The following is a 27,795-nucleotide window of genomic DNA, read 5'->3' as shown; positions in this document are numbered from 1 at the left end:
AGAAGAGAGTAGGAGGAAAAAAAAAAAAAAGCCCAGAGAAGCTAATGATTAGTAAGATAATCCAAGAAAATTTCCAAAACCAAAGGACATGAATTGATATACTCAAAAGATCTACCAACTGCCTAGCACAATGAATGAAGGCAGACCCATATTAGGCACATTATTGTGGAATTTCACAAGATTGCGTGAAAAGAAAAGTTTGTCCAAGGTTCCAGAGAGAAAATATAGGTGATTAGGGAGAACTTCTCAACACTAACAAGGAAGCTGGAAGACAATGAAGCATTGTTTTCCAAATTCTGAAGAAAACTTATCTTCCAAAAAGAATTCTATATCCAGATAAACAATCAATCAAATATGACTGTAAAAGTCACTTTAAGCCAACCTAGGACAGAGGTGAATGGAATCCCCAAGACAGTGACAGCGATCCCAAGAGAACAGTTTTCTCCCATTGAAGAGGACAGCCAGTTCAGGCTGGAGCAATAAGATCCAAGGACCATTCTTAAACACTGTCATCACCAGGATTTCCTCGGCCATTATATCATTTTTTAACCTGAGGACAGAGTGCCCAGATAAGCCTGGTCCAGTCTGCACTGGCCATGTGTGGATCAAATTCCAGTTCTCCCTTCCATGTTAGTTATAAGGGCCAACCGAAGACATTCATTTCACCCCTTGGAAGTCGTCTGGAATCCAGAACATTAGAGAGAGAAACTGTAGGTGCTTAGAAGCAAAACGTATAGGGCATGTTTGTCTACTAGATATCCTGCCTCTATCCCATACTACAGCCCTTGGATTCCCTGGTTCTAGAGCCCATAGACTTCAGGACTTGTTTATGGGCTTGCCCATTGACTTCTCCCAGGTGGTTCAGGTAAACTCTTAAGAAAGCTACAGGAGGATTATGACCCAGAGACTGTTCACCTTCCCTCCTGGGAGCCTTCATAGTAGTGGCAACATTGTCTTTTACTCACACAGCTAGATTTGTTTGACACTCAGTATCTTCCCCGGATTAAGCAATATTATGTTTAGGGATGCATACATAGGTTTAAAAAAATCTAAAGAAAAAGTTAATACTATCTAGGGAAAAAGGAAGGCATAGAGTTGGGGAAGAGCACATAGGAGACTTTTAAGTACCAATAATTTTTTTTTTTACCTAGGTGGTGAGCTCATAAGTGTTTATATTATTGTGATTATTAATGAACATATGTGTTTTACACCCTCCTTTCTGGGAACTTAGTACACACACACACACACACACAACTATATAGAAGGGGGGAAAGTCCATAATCCCAACACCTAGATTCAACGAGTGTTAACCTTTATAAGTATTTCCTATCATCTTTTTTCTGTGCATTTTACATCATTGAGATCATATGGTGCATACATTTTTGATACATGCTTTTTTTGAGAGGCTATATGATATAAGTACCTTATGTTTTTAAATGCTTTGCATATTTATCATCTTAGGGATCATTGTAATAGTATATTGAAACTCTTCCCCGTTTCAAAAACCATAGCTCTAGGAAAAGACATGCTCTGAATCTTTGTGTTAGTGGAAGCTTGTTCCCTGAAAGCTTGTACCCTGAAAATGTTCTCAGGATAATCCAGACTGTCTTCCCACCACCCAATCACCTTGTCAAAACACAGCCTTCTTCAGGCTCCCTCAAATCTCTCCACCTCCAGGAAGCCCCAGCACCATCCAGGGAAACCTTCTTTAACCTTCCAGGCTGTTACGTCTTCTGTCGCTTTTTATAGCTATTTGTGTTCATTTCTTTTCTCCCCTCGTGCACTATAAATTCTTAGGTCTGAGACCTGTCTCCAGAGGACCTGGAAAATACTAAGTACTCCATAAATAATAAGTGAATAAATTTGAAAGACTACTTTTTTATTCTTTGCTTTAATATCCTGCATTACAAATAGTGTTTGTCTATATAATTAAGTCACTTATAGGCTTTCACCTAAATTGAAGTTTCTCAGATGGAAACACATTCTGTTTACCCATAATGCCACATTCAGAAATTGGGAACATGACCACCCCTGCTGTCTCTAATATTAGATTTGATATTTGCTTTGAGGGTTGGATTAAGGAATGTTCAAGCTCTAAAGATAACAATTTGTGTTTATTGAAGGCCTAGTATGTGCCAGACACCAACCAGCCTAAACAGTTTGTATACATCGGCGATTTAATTCTCACAGAACTGCCGTGAGATAAAAGCTGTTTAGTTTCCTCATTTTACACCTGAAGACACAGAGTCTCTTGTGCAGGGTCAACTAGGTTGTACATGGAGGAATTAGGACTCCAACCCAGACCTACCTGTGTCCCATACTCCTCACTTCTAGGCAAAACTCTCTCCTCAGAAATGAAAGTATTATAAGATCTACATCCCGATCTTCAACTCTCAATTCCATATTGCAAAATCTGTTATCCATCAAATGGCTAGCACTTGAGACACTTGTGAATATACATTTATACTGATAGGTGCAAAAGAATGGCAGATAATGTTTAAGAGAGATATAAGAAGGAAATCTGTCATTTAAAGAGGGGGGAGGAATCCTCAGACAGTTGCCTATGTACTTTCAAAAAAAAAAAAGATTTACTTATTCAAGAGAGAGAGAGAGAGAGAGAGAGTTGGGGGGGAGGCACAAAGGGAGAGGGAAACCCAAGCTGACCCGGCACTGAGCATGGAGCCCTATGAGGGGCTTGGTCTCATGACCTGAGATCACAACCTGAGCTGTAACCAAGAGTCCGACGCTCAACCGCCTGCGCTACCCAGGTGCCCAGATGTGTATGTGCTTTTAAGCAGCAGAGTCTGTTGAGTGGTAAAGACCAGAGCGGCACCAAAGGCAAATATCATCAGCTCTCCTGCAGCTTTGCCTGGGGCTCATCTTGCATCAGATGGAAACCTGGGAATAGAACACAGATAAAGTGTAATTAACAAGGAGTTGGTTTCCGGCACACTCAAAGATAGCCAGCATGTAGCACAGAACTCCTGAATGAGAAGAGGCGGCAGAAGCACAGGCTTGTGCTTTGAGTATCATATGTTATGTCTCTAGCTGCTGAATATATAGCAGAAAATATAACTTACTAGAAAATGTTGAACTTCAGCTACATTCTTAATTCCTTAAAAATTTTGTTGTGTTTGAGTAGAGTTGACACACAACATTATATTGTGTACAACACAGTGATTCAACGTCTCTGTATGTTATGCTATGCTCACAAGTGTTCCCCTGCAACACTATTTCAATACCATCGACTATATTCCCTTTGCTATCTTGTATTTCCATGACTTATGCATTCCATACCTGGAAACCTGTATCTCCCACTCCCCCTCACTCATTTTGCCCATGCTCCACTCTCCTCTCCTCTGGCAATCATCAGTCTGTTCTCTATATTTAAAGGTCTGATTCTGCTTTTTGTTTATTTGTTTGTTTTGATCTTTATATTCCACATATGAGCGAAACCACATGGCATTTGTGGTCTTTTTTTTTTTTGGTATGACTTATTTCACTTAGTGTAATACCCTCTAGGTCCATCCACGTCATCGCAAATGGCACAATCTCATCCTTTCATATGGCCGCGTAATGTTCCCGTGTGTGTGTGTGTGTGTGTGTGTGTGTGCCCATGCCACATCTTTTTAAGTTTATTTGTCTACTGATGGACACTTGGGTTGCTTCCATATCTTGGCTATTGTAAATATTGCTGCAATAAACATAGGGGTGCATATATCTGTTCGAATTAGTGTTTTTGTTTTCTTGGAGTAAATACCCAGTAGTGGAATTATTGGATCATTTTAATGTTTCTATTTTTAATTTTTTGAGGAACCTCTGTACTATTTTCCACAGTGACTGCACGACTGTGCACAAGGGTTATTTTTTCTCCATATCCTCACCAACACTTGTTATTTCTTGTCTTTTTGATGCATTCTTAATTCTTAAATCTTAAATTCTTAATTCTTGTTCAGTTATTGGAAGTCCATTTTTCTGGGAAAGACGCCAGGCAAACATTTCTTGTCTCCCCCTTCCTCCCCACTTCTGCTCCTGTCTCCTTTCCCCTCTGCTGTCTCTCTCTCTCCCTTTGGTAGGCAGACTAACTAATGGTCTCTAAAAATCCTCATACCTGAATCCCTGGAACCTGTGAATATGTTATCTTGCATGGCAAATTTGTACTGTGATTAAGGATACACACCTTGATACGGGGAGATTATCCTGGATTATCCAGATGAACCCAACCTAATCACATGAATCCTTAATAGGAGAGAAACCTTGCCAACTGTGGTCAGAGTGAGACTTGACTACAGAAGAAGGGTCAGAGAGAGAACCAGTGAGGTGGCAGCTGAGAAGGCCATAATTAGTCATTGCTGGCTTCAAAGATAGAGGAAAGGAGCTATTAGCTAAGAAATGGGGGCAGCCTCTAGAAGCTGGAAAAGGCAAGGAAACAGATTCTCCCCTAGAGCCTCTAGAAAGCCTAACACTCCTTTTAGCCCAGTGAGACCCATGTCAAATTTCTAATCCATAGAACTGTAAGATAATACAGTTATGCTGTTTTAAATCGTTACGTTTGTGGTAATTTGTTACAGAAGCAGTTGAAAACTAATTCTATTTTCCCCCCCGCCCTCTCTCCCTCTTTCTCTTTCTCCCTCTGTTAATTGTGTCCTTATTGACTAGTGTGTGTGACTGTGCTTGATTCTCCAGTCCTTTGTATATCCTTGAATTCCTCCGAGACCACCTTCCCAGGGACAGGTACTGCAGTAACTTCCCTGCACTTCAACCTCCAGATTCTCAAGTCCACTCATCTCAAAAAGAAAATCAGGAAACGAACAGCAACTCTAGGGGTCACTCTCTGCACTGGCTAAAGGGACTGAGGACAGAAATCTTGTCTGTCTTATTTATTGCTGAATGCCCAACACCTAGAACAATGTTTCGTACACAATAGTAACTCAGTAAACATTTCTTGCTTGATTACTTGATTGATGAATTTAATTTAGAAACTTGTATCTTTTTCCCAAGCCGTGCGCTGGAGCAAGTCGCTACTACTGACATTCTGAGTATCACCATGACCCCATCTTCCTCCAAGGAGAAGGGTGAATGCAATGGGTCCACTGGTGTGGAACTGAGGTTGAAACCAACCCCAGAAGTAGCTCCACTTAGTCAATGAGGACTTTGTGTAAGTATAGCTGATGCTGTGCCTTATACATACAAAGCTTCCTTAATCCTTCATCCAACCAAAATTAAGAGTCTATATTTGCAGCACCCTGTGCTATGGCCTAAGGACACAAAGATAAATAGGATACAGTCACTGCCATCCCAACATTGACAACCGACAACCTAGGAATGGCTATTGCCTGCTTTACAATATGATGGACACTCTTTTTTTAAAGATTTTGTTTTTAAGTAACCTCTGCACCCAATGGGGGGCTCACACTTACAACTCCGAGATCAAGAGTCGCATGCTCCACCGACTGAGCCAGCCAGGCACCCCTGTTAACACTCTTTCACACACAATGATCTCATTTAAATCTTCGAACAATGCTCCAGAGAAATAGGTATCATTAGTCTCATTTTATGGATGAAGAAACCGAGCCTGCAAGGTTAAAGAACTTCTACAAATGGCAAGTAAGTGGTATATGCCAGGCTTGGAATCCAGGTCCATCTGGTTCCAAAAACATGTAGTAAACTATTCACATTGTAGAGTGGCTTACAGTTTACAAAGCACCTTTATCATGCATTATCTTACTGCTTCCAACAAGTTTATGAAATAGGCATTACTATACTCATTTTACCAGAGAAAACTCAAAATCAAATTATTGGCCCAAATCAGAAACTTCCTAAGTGACAAAAACAGAACTGAACCCAATCTTCTGACTCTTGACCCTGTTCCCTTTCCACTCTTCCCTGTTTGTATTAAACTCTAAAATCTGCACACAGACCCACCTGCTAGCCCAGTGAGAGTGTGATGTGAGACCCTGATGAAGACACGTGTGAGAAGACAAAGGGAGGCAAATGGTACTGCTAAAGTTGAAGCTCACTCCAGGTGAAAACTGGTTTGTTAGAGTTGTGTTTACTCTTGCACTGTCTAGTCTAATCACTTGTTTGACCTGGAGCCAGCAGTGTGTGTCATAACATCCTCCAGTGTCCTGTTGGGTATATCTTGCACATTTCTTAACATTTGGAAGAAGCCCCACTTTGTTCAACATTTTGACATTATAATGGTGCTCATCAAACCTCATGGTCTAAGTAGTCAACTTTTACAATAGAAAAGACAGGTCCCCAACTAATCATGATGCTGCAAGCTCTTCTTCCCTTCCAATAAGCCCTCTTTGGCCTCCGGTGATTGCACAAACATCAAATCAGACCTGGGTCAAAAGAGATCTGATGATTATCAGGGTTACTTAAGATTGGTGGGGATAAGAGCAGGTGTCTGAAAATCTCTTAAGGGTAGTGATCATCTCTTTATTCATTTATGTATCTTTTATAGTATCTAGGACCAGGCCTGGTCCGTAGCATCCATTGAGTGAATGAATGAAAGCTCCCAAAGTGCCAACAATGGTAAGACTTTGTAAAGGAGCTCAGAATTCAGGAGCACTGAAAGCAAAAAAGAAGCCAGTACAGAGAGCTGATGGAGAAGTTTACATAGGCCACAGGGATGTGGCTTGCCACTGACCATGAATTATGCCCTGAACTAGCCACCATCAAGTGTGACAACTAAACTTGGCATTTCAGTATGGTGGAATTTAGACCTGCCTCTGCCACTAGAAATGTGGCCTTTGGCAAGTTTCTATTCTGATGTGTAAAATATGGGATCAAAGAGGGGTGGGGACCAGTTAATAGCCAAAGTTTTTCCAGAGCCTCTGCCACCCTGTTGGAACCCTTCACCAAAATGTCCCATTCCAGCTTCTTTCTCTGGTGTTCTCCATGCCCCAGCTTGCTGTGCCCTCCACATTCCTTGTGTACCACCTCAAAGTGGTCTCCATGGTAGAACTTTTGCCGAGAATCCCCGCTTTGCCACCCCACCCCTCAGCTCTCCAAAGGGATCTTCTTTCCTTATATCATCCATGCAGCCAACCAAAGTGCTGATCAGTGAAGTCCTGATATACTTGGCATGAAAATAATCCTTTGATTATTAAGTTTAAAATACACTTTTCTGGGTCTCCCCAAATCTCAGAAGGGGCCCCAGAATTTTCTAACACCCCCAGAAGATTCTGTTGTAGGTGATCCAAAGACCACTTCTTGAGATGAAATGGTCTAAAATTTGATCCTAGACCAGTGGTTCTTAACCTGGCAGTTTATGGATTCCCGAGGGACCTGAGGATAGACTTCAGGGGATTCATGAACTTGAAAGGGGAAAAATATATATCTTTATTTTTTATCAGTTCCAACTGTAATTTAGCATTTCCTTTAGTTTTGAATGTAGGTAACAAACTCTAGTATTAGTAGTACCTGTGACTTTGTCACCAATAGAAATCCTTCATATTGTCATAGCACATTACTGCTGCAGCAGACACCTTGAATTCCATTTATATTCATCACTACTTTGAATTATGGTTGTTATTAGACTCGCCACTAGCTTCTGTTATTGAATCAGTAAAGAAGCATATAGGGGCACCTGGGTGGCTCAGTCATTAAGCATCTGCCTTTGGCTCAGGTCATGATCCCAGGGTCCTGGGATCGAGTCCCGTATCAGGCTCTCCCTGCTCGGTGCGAAGCCTGCTTCTCCCTCTCCCACTCCCCCTGCTTGTATTCCCTCTCTCACTGTCTCTCTGTCAAAAAATAAATAAAATATTTTTTAAAAAAGAAGCACATATATTACTATATCACTATTTTTAAAAAAACATTTTGATAACTGGGGTGCCTGGGTGGCATAGTCTCTTGAGCATCCAACTCTTGGTTTTGGCTATGGCCTTGATCTTGGGATCCTGAGATGGAGGCCTGCAATGGGCTCCATGCTCAGTGTGGAGTCTGCTTGAGACTCTCTCTCTCTCTCTCTCTCTCCCTTTGGCCTCCCCCCCATGCTCTGTCTTTCTCTCACTCTCTCTAAAATAAATAAATAATTTTTTAAAAACATTTTGAAAACTGTATCTTAATATCATTGTGTATATTTAATTTTAAGCATTTAAAATATTATTCCGGGGGGGTGTCTATAGGCTTCACCAGACCAACTTTTGTCAAAGTTGTCAAAGGGGTCCTTGGCACAGGGACAAAAAAATGGTTAAAAGACCTTGCTCTAGATAGAATCAGTTACACTAAGGGACCAAAACCAATTTCTGTCACCCTTCTGCTCCCTGCTTTTTCTCTATTGCCCCTCCCCAAAAGCCAACTCATTAGCCAGGTGGAAGATCTCACAAGAATTACTGAACTCTCAGGGCTACAGAAGGAGCTGCCTCCAGGCACGGACTATGTCCTGAAAGTGACCTTGGTAAAGGTTAGGAGAGTCTAGGTTCTACTGAAGCTTCCCTTAGCCTGGCCTGGGGAATTTGTTTATCTCTTTGTTTTCTCAATCAATCAGAGACACCTTTCCTAGTTCAAAATCCTCTGTTTTGTCAGTATAAATATTGACTTGAGGGGGTAAGAAAACCACACTCCAGATGAGCAGAAACTTCCCAGAACAGGTCATTAGATATTCATCAGAAAGAGAAACTCAAGCAGAGAAGGAGGACTGTCTCCTGTGCTGGGTGCCAGAACCATCAGCCTGACTTGATTTCATATACCGGCTGGCTCAAGAGTAAATAAGGAGGGTATTTCCTTTTGGAAAGAAAAGCAGAAGCAAGACCATACAAAATGAGTGCCCCAGGTCACAGGGTGCCTGGGCAGTGCCCACCAGTTATAATTCTCCTGTGCTTTATAGACTCCTAAGTAGCTGCGGAAAGCACCATCCAGTTTACAAATGGGAAAGGAGCCTGAAACACAAGCATTCTGGCCCCTGGCACCATCTACACTGGTTGCTCTCTAAGAGCTCCTGGGGACCTGCGGAGCTTATCTGTGCCCCTACAGCCGGAAAGGAATCAGCATTCCTGGGGTTGTGACTTAAAGAAAATTAATGGCTGGGCTAGACGTGTCCTGGGGACTCCCTACCCTTGAAGTCCTAACACCCAGGGCGGCATTTCTAGGTTGGGGTAATGCCCTACCTTCTGGCTTTGGTCAAGATTGGGATTTCTTAGAAGGTTGGGGGCCCGATCGGGGCCATAAATCTTGGAGAACCTTCACCGTTTTACAAGGGAGTTTGCGGGGGCTGCTCTTCTCCTTCTCGCAGTCTATTTACAACGCCAAAATCTCCGTGTTAATGGACCTGGGATAATGGTGTTTACTTTACCGCGATAAAGCGCTCAGCTCCCTGGGGGAGCGGCTGTAAAATGTCCTGGAGGTAGAAGTGAAGGGGGGCGCCGTAAAAGCGGGCGCTGGAAGGGGCGAGGCACCGGCTTCTCTTCCAGGCGGGCTCTCGCCCTGCACCCCCTAGGCCCGGCTGAGCGGCGCAGGCCGCGCGGGTGAGGACGGTTCCCACATAAATCACCAGCGCCAGAGTCTCGGGAAAAGGCGCATTTTTCATTGCTAGCTGCAGGGCAACTCCCGACAGCGAACGAGAAACAGAAGTTCTCTTTAGATAAACCGTTTACCGGAGCGCGCGTCCTGGCAGCGCGGCCCACAGAGCATAGGGCAACGGGGTCCTGGCGCTGCGCCCCCACCAGCCGAGTACCTTGCGGAGGCCCCCAAGAAAACCCAGATCCTCCAAGGGGCTGGCCCCACGTCTTCCCAGCGGAGGAGAGAACGTGAGAGCCAAGAGGGAAGCAAAAGGAGAACTTCGGGGTCTGGGGAGACTGAAGTGGTGCACCGAGAGACTCTAGAGTCCGAAGACCTGAGAGTTCATCTCCACATTTACTAGCTGTGTGATCTTGAGCAAATGACTTTACTTCTCTGAACTCCAGGAATCTTCCGTTACACAACGGATATAAAAAGTACTACCTTCCTAGTCTATGTTCAGAATTAAGAAATTATATCAAACGCGATTTTTATAACCTGTAAAGCCAAAATGATTAAATGTCCATGGGAGCGCCTAGGGGGTTCCAAGAAGCACCTGGAATTGTTGACAGAGGGCTGCATGTGCCCATGCGCATTCTTCCGGGGAGAGGGTCCATAGCTTACATCAGGTCCCAAACAGGTGCTGCAACCCCAAAAGGTGAACGATTACCGTTCTAGTCCTGTAGTGTACTGCATGTTCGGGTCCTAGTGCCACGCTGGCTGTGAGACCTTGCCCAAATTACCTAAACCTCCTGTTTCCTCCTCTGTAAAATGGGATAATAGTTCCTAGGATCTTTGGGGAGGATACAAATGTTTGGCATGGTGTCTGGCGCATAGTAAATGCTGACTAAATGTGAGATATTTTTACACACCAACCCTAGCCCTGTAGTAAAGATGTTTGGCTCTAACGTCAGGAATTCCAGGCCTAGTCTTTTCAAGCTGAGGGCTGCCAGATCTCCAAAACCTTCCCTGGTCCTGGGCACCAGCGAGCGTGCCACTTGCCGGCTTTCCAATGGCGGCCCTTCCACCGCGCAGAGTGGGTGCGCAGGCCGCGTTTTGCCCCCGAGTGCTCAGTGGGCGTGCGGGTGCACACCTAGGGCCAGGTGCGGTGGAGCCTCTCCAGTTTGAGGAGCTGCGCGCTTGCTGGGCGGCCCCCTTTGAAGGCAGCTCTAACCATGCCGGCCGCCAGGCGCCCGGGGCTCAGCCATAATCCGGATTTGGAGGCCAAAGCACTAAGCTGGCCGCCACCGACAGGGGGAATCAAAGCGGCCGCCGTCCTGGTAGCTCCAAGTCTTGTTTACTTGTTGACGTGTGCGCACCCAAGCGGGACGACCTCGAGTTTTCAATCAGCCTTGAGAGAAGAGAGCACCCCCCACCCCGCTCACTCTCTCTCTCTCTCTCTCTCACACACACACACACACACACACACACACACACACACACCACACACACACACACACACACACCGGGAGCAGTCACCTCCAGCCTCCACCCCACCGGAGGCCGAAGCTTCCTATCGCGAGCAGACACGTTTCCTTCCCTCCTAAGGTCAGAGGTCGAACCCAGGAGGGGCCTGCTCCCTCTTCCCTCGCGGCCCACCCCGCGCGGCTGCCCGGCCCCGGAGCCCCGTTTCCAGCCGCTCCTCCCCGCCCCCCCCCAGCTCGCCATCCATTAGTGTAATCCGCTGTCCAAACACTGCGGCCGGGACGGCCAGACATTGGTGTAAACAGACCCCGGGGGACAATTCTAACGATATAAATAAAATAACCATTAATAGCGAAAATTGTTCGATGAGCAGGAGGCCGAGCACCCGGGACTCCGGTCTTGCTCGGGTTTGTGTACACAGCGTGGACACCACGCATCTGTCAGGTGAACTGGAGGTCCTTGTCCCCACCGAAATCTAAATCCAGCGCAGGTGAGGTCCCCGCAGGCGCGTCAACGGCCACCAGGCTCCTGACACGCACAGGCCTCAACACCACGGCTCGGGACAGACGCACACGCCCAGAGCGCAGTGTCGCTGGGGCTCGAGGTAACGTAACCGCCAGAGCCCGGCCCCAAACACAGCGCCTTAACCCGGCTCTCCCCCAAAAATTCGCGCGCCTGTGTTTAGCCACGGCCCCCCCACCTCGGGCGCCACCCGGCCCCATCTGCGGCCTCGGTGGGCTCAGGGACGCAGAGCTCACACCCAGAAACAGAAAAAGTCAGCCTCCACTAGTCCCGGGGTCAATAATAATAAACTAACATTTATTGAGCTGGGCACCGCGCTAAGTGCTTCACAGAGGTAATCTCCTCTAATCCTCAGAGCGACCTATGAGGTAGGTATTTCTAGTATTCCCAAGTCTCCAAGTCGGTAAAGTAGGGCTTGGCGCTAAGGAGTTCACCCAGAGACAGAGCAGAGACAAGGATTTGAACCCACCACTGTTCTCCAGGAAGCGCGCCGTGCACACCCGAGAAAGGCAGGCACTTGCTCAGATTCCGACGCCTGGCTCCAGCGTGTCCCGGGCCCCGCCAGGCTGCGGTGATTTTCCAGTGGGAAATTGCTACTTCTGCGGAGGGCGTGGGCAGAGTGGCCTGAGATGTCGGGACAGTGAAGGAAGGGAGCTGCCTGGAAAAGCCCCGGTGGCCTATTCTGGGTGCCCGGGAGTTGGTGGCTGAAAGCGCTCCCAGAGGCCTCGGCCCAGCGGCTCTGCTCTGGTGTTGAAGCTGCGTCCGCAGCTCTGCGACCGAGGCCGCCTGGGCCAGGCCGGGGAGGAGGTGCTCCCAGACCAGAACCGGGGCCTCCAGGCTAGGGAGTCGGCTCAAGCAGAAGATCTCCTTGGGGCCAGGTGGCTGTGAAGTCCAGGTTCCTGGAGTTGGGCTGGAGTAGGGCATTCTCTCCAGCCCACCCAAGCCTTGGAGTCTTGTAATGGCATCTAGCTCACAAGCCTGAAGTCTTGCATCCACCTCTTACCTGCTCTGGGACCTTGGGCAAATCATTTCGTTTTTGTGAACCTCAATTTCCATGGCTCTAAAATGAGGGGGAGAAGCAATATCTGTCCCATGGGGATCCTGTAACAATAGGGAAGAGATCACACATGCGGAATGCTTTGTTCACCCGCGGGAGGTTTATTATCAGGATTAGTATGAACTCCATGGCAGGTGCCTCAGAAGGCAGAGCTGAGGACTGGCAGCCCCTCTTCTTTCTGAAGAGAAAGCAAGAAAGGACAGAGATGGGGAGAAAGGAAGCAGCTCTGAGGGGGTGCTGGTAGGGAGAAGAGGAGAGGGGGCTCCACAGCTCAGCCCCACCTCCAAGGCATGCTTATCTTCAAGGCAGCTTTCATTCAGTCCCAGGGCGTGGGGCTTGTGGACGACTGCCTGGGACTTGTAGGAAGATTTGTGGTGGGGGTGGGCTGTCCACTACCCAGCAGGAATTCACAAAAGCAGAGAGAACAGTGCCTGGGCAAGCATTCCCTTCCTGCCTGGTGCATAGCCTGCTAACACTGGGGCTGCCCAGGGAAGGGAGAGGAGCAAAGGGAGGGAGCTCAGTGTGAAAGGCAAGGAACTTAACCTTGGGCAAATTAGTCACCTTACCTCTCAAGAGCCTCAGTTTCTTACTCTATATAATGATTACATTAATGAGGCCATTAGACAAGACCTGTTGCAAGAAGCAGAAACAATAAGCAGGATGGACACTCAGAAGAGTTTACAACAGGCCTAGTGCCAGTCTCCCCTCTTCATACCCGTGACTCTCCCAGCCCCACCAAGGCAGCTTGCCCACAGTCTGACCGTTTATGCATGAGTTGGTGAGTGGGGAGGCTCTTTTTTTTAATTATGTTAATCACCATACATTATATCATTAGTTTTTGATGTAGTGTTCCATGATTCATTGTTTGCTTATAACACCCAGTGCTCCACGCAGAACGTGCGCTCTTTAATACCCATCACCAGGCTAACCCATCCCCCCACCCCCTCCCCTCTAGAACCCTCAGTTTGTTTTTCAGAGTCCATCGTCTCTCATGGTTCGTCTCCCCCTCTGATTTCCCCTCCTTCATTCTTCCCCTCCTGCTATTTTCTTCTTCTTCTTCTTCTCCTTCTTCTTCTTCTTCTTCTTCTTCTTCTTCTTCTTCTTCTTCTTCTTCTTCTTCAACATATAATGTATTATTTGTTTCAGAGGCACTTAATCACGGGGCCTTACTGTGTGCTTGTAGGAAAGCCCTGAATGGTGGCCTATGTTGTCTATATGACCACTGCCTTATGAGAGGATTATTGTTGTTACTGTTAGCAGCAGTATTCTTCTACAGTTACTAGTGCTCCCTCCCAGTCCCAAGATGTAGGAATCATTAACTCCTCTGTACAGACAAGGAAGCAGGCTCAGAGAGGATAGGGGACTTGCCTGAAGTCACACAGCAGATCTGGGACAGAGTGAAAAGATTAGAAACCAAGCGATTTCGTAGGCCAGATGTTCTCCCATCCCAGGAGGGAAAGGGAGAGAAGCAGGAACGCAGGGCGTTGGGTTGAGGCCGGGTGGGGGAGGGACGCCCCCCCGCCCCCCACCAGGGTAGGTCCAGGGCAGCTGATTTATTTACATTCCAGTGTGGACACCAATTGGCCAGATCTTTATCTAAACATGATAACAATGACATGAGTCTTTGGGGATTTGTTTACTGCTGCTAAAAATGATGCATTTGTGGGAGCGGGAAGCTCAGTCTGGGTGTGGGATTTGTTTGCTGAAGCTCCAGAGGGTGGGGAGTGGGAGTGGGGAGGCTAAGAGGAGGCTGTTGGTCCCAAGAGTATATCCTAAAACTCCAACGATTAAGAGAACCGGTCTCCTTGTTTGGGGACAAAAAAAAAAAAAAACCACACACACACACATACACACAAAATTTGATTGATAGTTTAATAATGCTTCCCCCAACTCCCGAAGTAAGAAAAAGGAGCGCCTGGGAATCCAGCTCCCTGATCTCTGCTCAGTGGAGGAGAGGTTCAGAGACTCCCTCCTTGAGCTAAACAACCACCCCACGTGTCCCCTTTCACAATTACTACCTGGCTCTCTGTGCTCAGAGCTCTGTAAGTGCTTTCCTTCCATCATTTCTTTAATTCTACTGCAGGCCTATAAAGTCCGAACCATTATTATCTCCTTTTTGTAGGTGAGAAAACTGAAGCTTAGCAAGGTTGAAGGACTGACTCAAGGTTACAAGATGACAAAGTGACAGGACGGGGCTCCAAACCCCTCGGATGGACTCCAGGGTTACTGCTTTGGCCCAAGACAGACAGAGGAGGTATGATCATGATTTAGAGAAAGCCACGTCTCCCCCCACCCCGCCATGGCCCACCCCAAACCCAGCCTCCTTCACTCTGTGGGCTCTCCCTGCAGGAGAGGGTGTCATAGGTACGATGCTTGTGAGGTTTGCATGCCTCCTATAATAATGGGGGAGGAGCATGTAAAGTTTTTTCAAAGTCTAAATTACAGAATAATTTCAGTGTGGTTTGATTACTTTCAAGAACACACACAGTCATTACAACTCTAGTAATAAAACCTATGCCCTCTTCTCTAACTGCAGTGATCCCCGTGGGGCCACTTTGTACAAGACTAATTGTAACAATCCCATAAATTGCCCGTATGGAAATAGCGCGTTGCATAGTCATGGAAGCTAGTTTTATGCTTGGACCATTTAAACATTTCTCTCCAAACCTCATGTCACTACCAGCAATCACATTATTGTGGGAAAGAAAAAGAAGGGAGAGGGATTCAGAATGAGTGTTGGCCCAGCCCCCCTGTTTTGCCCACACTCTCTAAAAGAGCAGAGCCCTAACGTGGAGTCTACATTTGTGGGCACAGTCCTGAGAGCCTCCTTTCCCATGCCCATCCACACGTGCACACACTAATGTGTTCGCACAAGAAAGCACCTTTCTTTTCATCCAAAGAGAAAGAGAAGTCCATTGAAACATACATGTCAGGTCTGTGTCCATCTGTTGGAAACCCATATTTATCAGAGTGATGCAACTGTCATCAACCTCAGAAACATGGTTGCAGATGGGATGGAAAAGGGTAGAGGTGGCCAGCTGCCTACTATGCAGCTGGGGATCCTGACTCACAGGGGATAAGGCCCCAGACCCCGTCTCCTCTCCAGAGGCCAATGACTCAGTGGCCCCACGGACCCCATACCCAGTAGCTAGGAAGAGGATAAGAGATTATAGGTGGGCTGAGAACAGTTACAGAGTGCTCAGTCCTTGCGCCTGCTGGCCAGTATGAGCCAGGATCTCATTCTCCTCTCCCAGATTTGGCCCCTGCATTTTAAGGCAATCTCTGAAACACTTCCCAGCTGGGGTGATCTCAAGGCCCCTAATCTAAAGTGAGGCTGGCAGGAAAGAAACAGGAGGAAAGATCAGTTCAGTTGGATAGTGCTCCTGTGTAGTGGGGGAGGGGGCCAGCCCTGATCTGGGAGCCCCGATCTGTGCTCTCAAGGGATGTCTGGGGCCCAGGCCTTACTGTTGCCTTTAGCTCCGCTGTGATCCTCTCCAGACTGCCACAATAGTAGGAAACGGAGGCCCCGCAGGATCTGCCTGGAGCGGGGATTTCCACAGGGAGGGTGGCCAAGCCTGCCACCTGGAGCCCCACAGACCCATCACGGCCCTCAGTAGAGGTTGCTTGGGGTTGGGGGGCTGGAGCAGGGTGCAGAGGAGTGTGCCTATCACAAACTCAAAAGTGCTTGGGCATCTTTAGGAGCAGCTCCTGAGGTAGAGTGTGAGAGCATGAGTAGAATAGGGGAGAGGGGTCTGGGGCTCAGGAAAGAGGCCATGCTCAACTAGTCTGACCCCATCCTGTGCAGCCCCCTCTGGCACACATTTCAAACACCTGCAGGGGCCAGGGACAAAAATGCTTGAGAGCTTCAGAGTGGAGAAGGGGGGTGGAGGCGTGATGAGATAAGATGGGGGGAAAGGAAGAGAGAGTGAAAAAATAAGAGTGGGAAAGGTAGGGAGGAATGGAGATGGAGTGAGAAAGGAGGCCCGGGACAGGAGGAGGTGAGGAAGAAAGGGGGAGTGAGGAAGGGAAGGGGTAGTGGAGTAGAGCTGGGCCCAGTACAAGAGGGAGGAGCTCAAAGGGGAAAAGGGTTGGCTGCAAGGGGTAAGAGGCGAACTGCCACGGAAGTTCTGGGGTCCCAGGCTCCGAGGCGCTGCAGGGTTTCTGGCTCTCAGGGTGCCAGGAGCCCCGAGAGGTAAGAGAGTATTTCTCTCCCTTGGCAGGAGTGCGGAGAGGTCGAGAGGAGTTCCAGAACCTACAGGCACGTCCAAGGACAGAGGCGAGACCCAGCCCGCATCTCCCAGGGGAGCTCCTCGCTAAGGTCCCAGGCTCTTGGCCTGCAGCCAGAGAGAAGTGCGCCCAGGACAAAGCCCAGCACTCAGAGCCCCAGGCCGCGTGGACACAGTGCTCAGGCTTGGCGACAGGGCGCGGAGTGAGCCCTGGCAACCTTACAGTCCCCCTAGCCTTGATGCCATCGAACTCTTGACCTCCGACCTGACACACCGGAGTCTGTACAGGGCAAAACCGTGAAACCCAGAGACCCAGAGTTGTGGACCTGGGCCTGGCTCCTCAGGCGAGTGGTGCCTTCCGTCCCTGGGACTGTGCGCCCTGGCGCGCCGCGGCTGCCCGGGGCCTTGGTCCTTTCCAGGTCCGGTCCTTGGCCAGTTCTGAGCAAGGCCAGCCCCTGCCCCGGCAACATTCCTGCAGAGTCAGACAAGCTGGAACTGTTGCCAGAGCAGTGGGAATTGTTGGGTACCCCCAGAGCTTCAGGAAACCAAGGGAAAGTGGGCGACTAGGCCAGCTGACCCCGATGCCCACTGATGCAGCAAACGTTCCTCCTGAATCTTGGGATTCGCTCTCCCCAGTGCGGACCAAAGACCGGGACCTCAAGGCTGGATGCACTGTAGGCGGGATAAGACTTTTATTAAGCCACAAGAATGTGGCAAACGTTTCTTTCCAAATGAGAAAAGTCTTTTTCCTTCTCAAACGATTTTAAGTGAGATTTTCGTAAAGATTTCTATGTCCTAGGAAGCTGGGGTCCGTGGCTTGCGGTTGAAAGCAGACAGGACTGGGAAGATCGCACTAGAAAGAGTTACCAAGAATCTCTGCTTCTTGGAACGCGATAACCACATTCCCCCACCCTTCTACCCTTACTGCTCAGAGATCTGCACAGAGCAGGCAGGCACTCTGGTTTAAAAGAATTAATCTGCCAAAGACTGCAGCCGTTCTTCTGAATATTTTAAAAGGTCTATAGACATTGAAACTTCACTACAGGAAGTTAAACTCACACTAAAAAAAATAATAATAAAAGTTAAGGAATGCATCTAGAATTCCAATTTAATCCCCAAGTTAAAACTGTTCACTGCACTCCCAAATAGTACATGCAAATAGCACAAATAAATGTCTGTATAGGCATCCTTTATGTAGGTATTCCTGTTTTAAAAAAATACTTAATTTTCATTCGACAAAGTTAGGCTTTCTTGTGTGTTTTATCAGCAGAACAGAACTGGTTTTGTTGACAAAAGCTGTATTTACATTGTATTTACATTATCTTCAAATTTTTTGGAGTGGGGCAGATACACATAAGATAGATGCAGAAGATCCTCTCCTTGAGAAATCGAAACTCACTTCCTCAGTAAGGGCCTGTAATTTACAAAGAACTACTTGCATTATTGAACTTGGACTGATTTTCTACCAGGGAAGGGAAGTGGTGGGTTATTTAGAAAACTCCGTTCCAAATACAATCTGGGGGAAATCTGACATTTATACAAACACATGCAAAATAATTTTTAAAAAATCTAAATGCTCAAAAATCCATTTTAAAATCTCTCTTACAAAATTACCAAAACGTGGAAAAAATTCCTCTCAAGGAATTAGATGATTTTAATGCTTTCTGGGACTGACCTACCTACTTGACATTTCTTTAAAAGTAGAAAAAGTATTTACCCTTCTCACAAAATACTATTGCCTCTGGATTGCTCAAAAATTTTGGAGAGCTTTCCAATATCCTTCAACTAAAAACCAAACCAAAACACGGACTTACACACCACCATCATCAACAACAAAATAACAAGAACCTATTTAGTGCTACTGCCAAAGAAGAAATGTCTTTTTTTTGGGTAAGATGTCATCGAATGACATTTCTAGAAGAGCAGTAAAAATGAAACATGCAATGAAAAAAATTTACCTGCAATGTTCTATAGTTTTGGCTAGCTGTGTTCGTCGCGGGATTATTTCTCACACTTTAATAGACAATTACTTCTGACTGTGGTGCTACATTTAGATTAGAAGCCATGATAACTTTCAACTTTTTTGTGACCGTGGTTACACAATTAAATCTTTATTTGAATAGTTGAAAGGTAATAACATAAGTAGTGGCACATATAACGAAAATAATCGGTATCTGCCTGTATTTCTATGTGTATTAAACAATTTTTGTGTAGAGAATAGTAACTTATGGGAACATTTTATAGTTTTCAAGGAATAATCATATTTTAATTTGATAATATATTTATTGCAATGGTTAGCATGTGGCTTTTCTCCAAAAAGATATAATTTTGTATATTGCTTATGAATCTATACAGCATTTCCCCCTCATAGAATTTGCCATCATTTTACTATGCTCTTTGATCATATATGGGCAGAGGGGGATTTGCATAAATGTGTAATGTGACAAAATCGTAGGTAGGTAGGCAGATACACTCGATTAAAATAACATCAAATGCTTCTTGGTTGCAGCGATATTTATCTGACAGTAATTAGCTAAACTGACTGGAACAAAAACCTATTACTAGTCGAGCACAACTCCAAGATTTCAAAGATCCTCTTTTCCGACAAGAGAATGCAAATGCCCCAGAACGCGATCGTAACTGGATACGCGCGTCGGAACCAGATTCCACATTCTGATAAGTGACTCCCGAGAACCCGGCTGCTGTAGTGTATCTACAGCCCTGGCATTGTCCTCCCGGACATCGGAGCGAAGCTGGCCTCGCACACGCTCACGACCGTCCAAGGCTGCGAGCGCGGGAATGGCAGGCTGCCTAGATGGGATTGACCTGGTGGGCATCCTTGGCAGGAAACTCCCCTGTAGCGGAACCAAGACTGACCGAAGGGAGCCTGAACCACCAGGAGGAAGGCATCTGGAGACGACCTAAGCCCCAGATCGGATCATAAGGCCAAGATCAGCTCTAAGTAGCGGGTAGAAGTCTCCCGCCCACTAGATCGGCCCTGTGCAGGGTTAGGGATGAGAAGAGAAAGGGGGGACAGGGCACGCTAGGCCCCTGTGCTGCCCACGCTCTGGATCCTCACGCCTCCAGCCGGTCGGGCCTGAACTATGTCCCTTGGGAGGCCTGCCGAGGAGCAATCTTGTCAGAAGCTGCAAGAGAGAACCACTCAAGCCTGGCACAAGTGTACCTGGCGGGGTAGTGGTGGCAGTGGGTTTGGGGGAGAGCGGACTGCGCGGGCCTGCGAGTGGGGAGGAGACAGCTTTCTTCGTACCCAGTGAAGAGGCAAGCTGGTGCACTCCCGGCAGCAGCAGCAGCAGCAGCGGGTGTGTGGGCGTGTTCCCAGCGCCCCTGGCCACGGGTTCTAAGATGGGGTTTTTTAGGGATGGACTTAGGGAAGGCCTAAGAACGAAGAGCTGCGGAGAAGCAAGAGAATGTAGCAAAGAGAAATGCAAACTTCGGTTGGAAACTGGGGAGAGAGAGTTTCGGTAGCTTTTGTCTTTTACCTTTTTTTTCTCTTAAAATCACTCAAAACAACAAACAAAAAAAGGACACCACCCAAAGAGGCGGAAAAAATTGGGAACCAGAAACATTCTCCGAGATGGTCTAGCTCAGGGGGGATGGGAGTGGAGGAATGGGGTTGGAGCACAGCTTCCTTATTTTAGGCTTGCCTGCCAATGCGACGCACACCCACTAGGACCCCCACCCCACAGTGCCGCGCACTCACCCCCACCTCTCTCTGGATCTTTTGCGCCCGAGGGATTGCGATCCGCTGCAAAACCAGGCTCATTCTTCTCTCTGCTGCCCCTGACCTGGTTTGGAGACGCCGGCCCCTCCTGGGACGTCAAAAGTCTCAATGCGGAGAAGACAGGCACCGGGCGGCCCTGCGGCTGAAGAATGGGTGTACCAGTGCAAGGTCCTGCCCACAGAGGGTCTCTCCCACCACCCGCCGGTCGCCGCCACCCTAAGTACTCCCGGGTGCACGTGGCCCGCGCCGCATCCCAGCTCCCCGGGCGGCCTCAGAGGCTGACACCCCGCACCATTTCCGCTCCCTCCTGAACAGCCCCGCCTCTCTCCCCTCCCGCCTTTCTCTCCTTGGCCTTGGGCACCCACAACTCCCAACACCGCGGGACCCGCAGGGCAGGTCGCCACTCTCGCCGCCACTCCATCCCGTGTGTGCCGCGCTCGGGGGCGTTGTCCACAGTCCCCGCACCTTTCACCCTCCCCTGCCAGCTGAGACCGGTCTCCCCCCCTCCCCACCCCCCCCCCGGTCCACCATCTTGGCCGCCAAAAAGTGCTTGGGGCGGCCAGGGGCGGATGTCGGGTGCCTCGGTTAGGCTGGAACCGGTCTCTGTATTTTTCAAGGCCAGTGCTGCGCCTGGGTCTTTCTGTGGGCCTCACAGTAGCGACCGCTGCTCCTCACTGGCGAGGCGTGGTGGCTGGCGAACGCCTATTGTGCGGAAGGTGATCCCCACCAACGTCGAGTTCCCAGAACGTCAGGGGACCCCACAGATTCGCCCAGAAAACACCCGGGGGCCGCACGAGGGCGCCAGAAGACGTATAGGTTGGAGAAATTAGACACCTCCGAGGGTAAAGGCCTAGATCCAGGGCCCCGGTTTAAATATGCAGAGAAGAAGGCCTCCATGGCTGGGTCAACTCCCTTGTGACAGATACTGCTCTCAAGACCCTACGAGGCCACCCAATGTGTGCAGCACTCCAGCCACGCCAGCACCAATGCAGTCAACAAGCACTGATGCAGAATAGTGGGAGTTGAGGTGTACTGAGCACTTAACATGTGTGGGGCCCTGCACTAAGCTCCTGACATGTTTTGTCATTTATCCCTGGCAACCACCCCTGAAGAAGTATTACGGATTCCTTTTTGTAGACAAAAAAACTGCGGCTTAGAAACGCCCAAGGCCACACACCGACTAGCTCAGGATTCGAACCAAGACCTGTCAACCAACCAAGTTCAGTAAGAACACCATCCTCCTGTCTATCACATACCTGCTTAGTGCAGCAGCTGCAAGAGCTACAAGGACAAATGCAACCGGGACCCTTCCCCCCCCCCGGGGGGGGGCTCATAGTTTACCCTGGGCCACCAGGCCGGCAATATCTAGTACTAGGTGGGAAGTGATAAGTGACACGAATGTCCTTTACTAACATGCGCTGCAAGTTCAGATGCAGGAGAGATGACTTCCGGATAGACGATCAGGGAGCGCTTCCTTGCAGGAGGTGGTATTTGAGCAGAGCCTTGGAGAACAGCTTTCCACTCATGGAGACAAGGGCAGGGAAGACATTCCAAGTGGAAGGAACAGCTCGAGCAAAGTCAACAAGTCGGGAACAGACACGTTGCCCATCCATTGGTACCCAAAACATTCCGTCTTCTTGGGAATCCAGAGGCCGGTATTTACAGGCCAGGAAGTTTTCTTGCCTTGCAGCAGCTGGAAAAACCACGCTCCTGGGCCATCTTTCCCGGCAGTTGGCTCGTGGACAAGAAGCCTCCGCGAACTGGCCGTGGCCGGGAAGGTACGGCCAGGCGGGGCGGGAATCGGTCGTTCGGGTACCCGGGGCAGTGCCGCCTCGCCCACAACGACTTGGACTTCGCGACTCTATACTAGTCCTTTATTTCTGGTAGCGCCACAGCACCCCACTCAGTGGATGCGGGGGGCGTGGTCCACATGAGCCGGAACCAATGGGGAGGGATGCCGAGGCGAGAGCCCCGCCCCCGACGTGACGCACGACCTCCGGACACAGGCTTCGCAGCCCCGGCCCCAGTCCCTGCAGTGGCTGTAACAAAACCCAGACCCCCAGGTCCGGGCCAATGGAGGCGATTTAGACTGGAGCCGGACCGCGTCTGTCAAAAGCCCGACTCGGCAGCAGCGGCAGAGTCCAGGAGAGCTGGAGCCGCAGCGCTGCTTCCCCGCCCCCGCCGGGATTTATTGAGTATTTGGACTGGACAATTAAGTGGCCCTGATGATGTTACCAAGCCCGGTCACCTCCACCCCTTTCTCAGTCAAAGACATTTTGAATCTGGAGCAGCAGCAGCAACAGCACTTCCACGGCGCGCACTTACAGGCGGACTTGGAGCACCACTTTCACTCGGCGCCGTGCATGCTGGCCGCCACCGAGGGGACGCAGTTTTCTGACGGAGGAGAGGAGGACGAGGAAGAAGAGGGCGAGAAACTGTCCTATTTGAACTCACTAGCCACAGCCGACGGCCACGGGGCTTCGGGGCTCTGTCCCCAGAGCTATGTCCACACAGTCCTGCGAGACTCGTGTAGCGGGCCTAAGGAACATGAAGAGGAGCCCGAGGTCGTGAGGGACCGGAGCCAAAGTGAGTAGAGGGGGAAAGAAAACGCACCCGCACATCTGGAGCAATGGCGGAGCGCCCACAAACAGCCCACAAACCTTGCCAGCACTGCTTCCCGCCCCTTTAACCTTTGCCTGGGGTCATGCCTCACCCTGGTCAACGACAGCTCCGCAAAGCACAGGTGCCTGCGAGGGAGCCGGGGCGGAGGGAGAAGGACGAGGTGACCCCGACAACTACTCCACCGGGACAGGAGAGGCGATGCAAGCCCCCAAGGGAAGGGAAAGTAGTTCTTGCTGCCCTGACGCTGATAAGCAACACGGGCTCATGCTGGATTCTGACAACTCACAGCATTTTTGTTCTTCCCAAGACCCAGAGAGACAAGAGCTCAAATCTCTTCCTCTTTCCCCCTAGGGCGAGACGAGGTCTTTGAGGCCGGGACAGCCGTCCCCTCTTCTCCAAAAAGACGATCCAGGCAGGTTGTGTTGGCAGGGCGCAGGAACTTTGGTAGAGACCAGCTGGGTGGTTTCCTCACTTCTCTGCTTGGAGTTCAGTGTCCCGGCACCCACAGCACCCGGCGGAGAGGGCGGGGATGGTCGGGGAGTGCGTGGGAACACAGTCCATTACCCGCGTGCATAGCATTCACACCCCTGAGGAGCTGGCCTTTTTTGAAAACTCATAACGTTATGCTTTGTGTCCTGGGCTGTGGGGCTGCAGGCCGAGTGAAAAACGCAAACTTAGTCCTAGATCCCAGCCGCTCACATGGGACGGGAGGTGAACTGGGTAGGGAGATCAGATAACTGAATAAAGCCCCCAAGGAAGTGTTTGTTTCTGAGGGGAGAGAGTCAAAGAATCTCTTCCCCAAGAGGAGGTTTGATGGGGCGGCAGCCAAGGCCTATACTCCTGACAATTCCCCTGGGCCTAAAATCGACACGAAACGGTATAAATCAATCAAATTTCTTTTTCTCTTTAAGGTAACACAGACATCGTCACGCGGACATTTAGCTGGAGGCCTGTTGTCTTTTAAAAGCAAAAAAAAAAAAAAAAAAGTTCCTAGGCAATACAGGAGCGTTACACTCAAGCATTTCCGAACAGAAAGATTTATTCACACGACTCACGCCTACCGGCCCCCAAATACCAATATGCTTCACACCTTCAGCTATCTGTAAAGCAAATGAGTTTGCAAATACTCTAGTTGTTATGTAGCTGCAAACTTTCATCCTGAAAATAGTCATTAGCACGCCGAGCCGCACATTTAGTAGTCTCTTTCTCACAGATGCTCAAATTCTAAATAAACCCGCACTAACTACCCCTCCCCACGGAACACGCTTCTGCCCGCTACGGGCGTTCTGAGGGTACTTGGGCTGTCGCAGGGTCCCATGGCGCCAGGAACCACAAACTTTCCAGAAAGTCCAGGCATTTACTACCGCATGCTCCGCGCTGCCACCAAAAGGGCCACAGTGCTCTGGGATAGGAACCGCGGTTAGGCGGGGAACTAAGCTGAGGGACGCTGTTGTGCTTCTTCCGCAGAAAGCTGCCAGCTGAAGAAGCCTCTGGAGACGGCAGGAGACTGTAAGGCGGTGGAGGAGAGCGAGAGGCCCAAGCCACGCAGCCGCCGGAAGCCCCGGGTCCTCTTCTCGCAAGCCCAGGTCTTCGAGCTGGAACGCAGGTTCAAGCAGCAGCGGTACCTGTCGGCGCCCGAGCGCGAGCACCTCGCCAGCAGCCTGAAGCTCACGTCCACGCAGGTGAAGATCTGGTTCCAGAATCGCAGGTACAAGTGCAAGAGGCAGCGGCAGGACAAGTCTCTGGAGCTGGGCGCGCACGCGCCCCCGCCGCCGCCGCGCCGCGTGGCCGTGCCGGTGCTGGTGCGGGACGGCAAGCCGTGCGTGACGCCGGGCGCGCAAGCCTACGGCGCGCCCTACAGCGTGGGCGCGGGCGCCTACTCCTACAACAGCTTCCCCGCCTACGGCTATGGGAACTCGGCCGCCGCCGCCGCCGCTGCCGCCGCCGCCGCCGCCGCCGCCGCGGCCTACAGCGGCAGCTACGGCTGTGCGTACCCGGCGGGCGGGGGCGGTGGGGGCGGCGGGGGCGGCGGGGCTACCGCGGCGGCCGCGGCCATGCAGCCCGCCTGCAGCGCGGCCGGAGGCGGCCCCTTTGTGAACGTGAGCAACCTGGGCGGCTTCGCCGGCGGTGGCGGCGCGCAGCCGTTGCACCAGGGTGCCACGGCCGGGGCAGCGTGCGCGCAGGGCACCTTGCAGGGCATCCGGGCCTGGTAGGGACGCGGCGGCTCACGCGGCGGGCGCCCCACTGCAGCCTGGCACCGCGGGACTGAAGCGCGAGAAAGGCTGGATCCCAGGGCCAGGTCCTCTCGTTAAAAAGCAAAAACAAAAAACAAAAAACACATGTCTCGCTCCCCAGGGCCCCGGAACACAGCTCCCGCGAAGCCTAGAAGGGGGCTGAGGGGCGAGGAGGATCCCCGGGACCGGACGCGGAGACTGTCTCTGAGGCAGAAACTCCGGCTTGGTGCCGGGGAGGACAATGGCCCCGACTCTGGCCCCGAAGAGAGTGCGAGAAGCTGGGACTCTGCCGCTTGGTTCTCCCAGAGCAAGAAGGCCCTCTTTTCCCTCCGCCTTCCCGCGCCCTCCTCGAAATGTCGACAGAAAACCCAAGGACAAAAATCAAAAAGAAAAGCATGAAGGAGAGAAAAAAGGGTGTCGTGGCTTGAGAAATCCCCAAGCCCTTACCGACACCTCTGCCCCTTTTGCGGCCCGGAGCGTCACACCACAGTCGATTTTCCTTTTCCCTACCGCCCGCCCTCCGCAGCAGATACCTCGGCCTGGATCTCCGGATTGTCAGGGAGTAGAACTCTGCGAGAAAAACCAGCGAAGCAAGATCAAACATGGGGGGGTGGGGCTGAACAAATCTGGGAGCTGGTGGCCCACCGGAGGTGTTACCAGGTTTCGTTTCTGTTTCATATTCTGTATTCAGCACATATAATATATCTATAACTGTATCCACACGCCGTGTACACACCCGCTGCCATACACTACAGGAGTCAATAAACAAGGTGCAATATTTCCAAACCATTGGCTACAGACTTTGTCTCGCTCCCCAAAAGTGGAGAGGGATCCTTTGAACAGGGCGGGTAGGGAAGGAAAAGGTGTGTAAGGGAAAACAATCTTTCCTGGGCGTTCGCAGGCTTGGCCTCTTCTGGGCCAGCCCCGGGCTGCAAGTTTTGCGTCCTCTTGGTTTCGTTCATTAATTTCTCTTTACTGTTGTGGAAGAACAGATCGGAGACTCAGGGCCTTTGGAGGTCCCCGGCTTTGTAATCCCGACAAGTTTTACCAGATGCTTTGGCTAGTGTTTGGGCCTGCGTTAGACCAAGGCTTAGACTCTGCCCCACCTCGAAGTTCGCCGGGGAAAAGGAAACCTCGCCCCCTGGGCCAGCCGGAGGCGGCGCGAAGGCGGCTCCTTCAGCGGCCGCCGTTGGGGCCTCCAGCGCGCCCAGGGGCGCTGCGCCCCGCCGCGGCCGAATTCTCCCCCTCGGCCGCCCTCCCTTCTCCCCCGGCGGCCGCGGCTTTATGCGCCTCCTTGTCACTTGCGGAGAATGCCTGTGCGAGGCCTGTGCTGCCACACGGCCGATTGTGAGCGTGCCAAGGCGGGTGAATGGGGAGGCCTCAGAGCGCCGCGCCATTGTGGGGCCGGGCCTCGCTGAAAGACGGCTCCGGGCCGGGAAGGTGCGGAAAGAATGGCTTTTTATTGGAGTCCCGAACAAAAGGTGTGGTAGGAAGGCGAAGTCCCCTGCGCGAACAAAAACCCCAGCGCGTCGGGATTGACGTCCCCCCCGAGCTCCCCATTGCTTCTCAGAGCGGGGGCTTTGTGTAGCAGTCTGCTCAACAGAGGGACGGAGAAATGCGCGGGGGTTTTGTTCCCCACTTTTTGTGCGCTGGGGGAGGGAGCGGCAAGGGGGGACGGGGGCTGGGCGGGCAGCAAGGAGGGGCGCGTTGATTAGGCCGGCCAGCCGCGGCGCGGAGACGTTCAGCGGGAGTCGGCGGCCTGAATGCAGGGTCATTATTGCTACAAGTTTAGCAATTTCGCCCTTACAGGAGGGGGCGGGGGCTGCTAGGCTGCTGCGGGGCCGCCGGGCTGCGGATCCGCAGAGACCCGGAGGAGTAGGAGGAGGAGGAAAAAGGAGGGGAGGAAGGGAGGGAGGCAGGCAAGGGAATCCTCCAAAACCCGCTGACCGCCCAGGATGAGGCTTGGACGGGTCCAAAAGGGCCTAGCGGGCGGCTGGAGAGGCGGTGCCTAGGGGCGAAGACCCTCCCTCCCCTCGCCTCTTCCCAGGCAGAAAAACCCTGGAGTTCAGTGTGAGTTGTAGTGCCCTAGATTGCCGGTCCCTCAGCTACTTGCCGCCAGTTCCCTCCTCTCCTAAGCCTCCCTGGAGCTGGGACAACTCCTCCCACACCCTTATCACCGCCGTGTCCCCCAAGTCCCCTTCCTAGCGAGCCCTCTTCTGAAGCTATTATATTCCCATGAGTTGCTTAGGCTAAGAGCTGGGGAGGAAATTCTCACTTCCTAACACGTTTCTCACTGCCTGCAGCCTCGGACCACTGATTCATCCATCCATCCAGTAGTATTTAGGGAGCACCTGCTAATATATGTTCACTTGCACTGTTCTGGATGCTGAGGATGGTGAAAAAAAAAACCGATGTCCACAGGCTTGTGGAGTTTATTTTAAGGAGTGTGCATGGGGGGAGGGA

The 27,795-nt window shown here is 50.4% G+C and overlaps 1 protein-coding gene across 1 annotated transcript; it reads left to right on the top strand.

The window, feature by feature from the left end:
• The first annotated feature begins 22,701 nt into the window (after positions 1-22,701).
• On the top strand, positions 22,702-25,311 carry NKX2-3 (NK2 homeobox 3). Its single transcript, XM_028098486.1, has 2 exons — positions 22,702-23,062; positions 24,566-25,311. Exons 1-2 carry the CDS (start codon positions 22,702-22,704, stop codon positions 25,309-25,311), a joined length of 1,107 nt encoding a protein of 368 aa, XP_027954287.1.
• Positions 25,312-27,795: the final 2,484 nt, after the last annotated feature.

The sequence above is a fragment of the Eumetopias jubatus genome, unplaced genomic scaffold, assembly GCF_037043125.1.
Source record: "Eumetopias jubatus isolate StellerSeaLion01/CBP00866 unplaced genomic scaffold, mEumJub1_p1.0 scaffold_17, whole genome shotgun sequence".
Taxonomy (NCBI): domain Eukaryota; kingdom Metazoa; phylum Chordata; class Mammalia; order Carnivora; family Otariidae; genus Eumetopias; species Eumetopias jubatus.
Note: the sequence above shows the minus strand (reverse complement) of the source record. Positions and strands in the feature narration are given on the sequence as shown.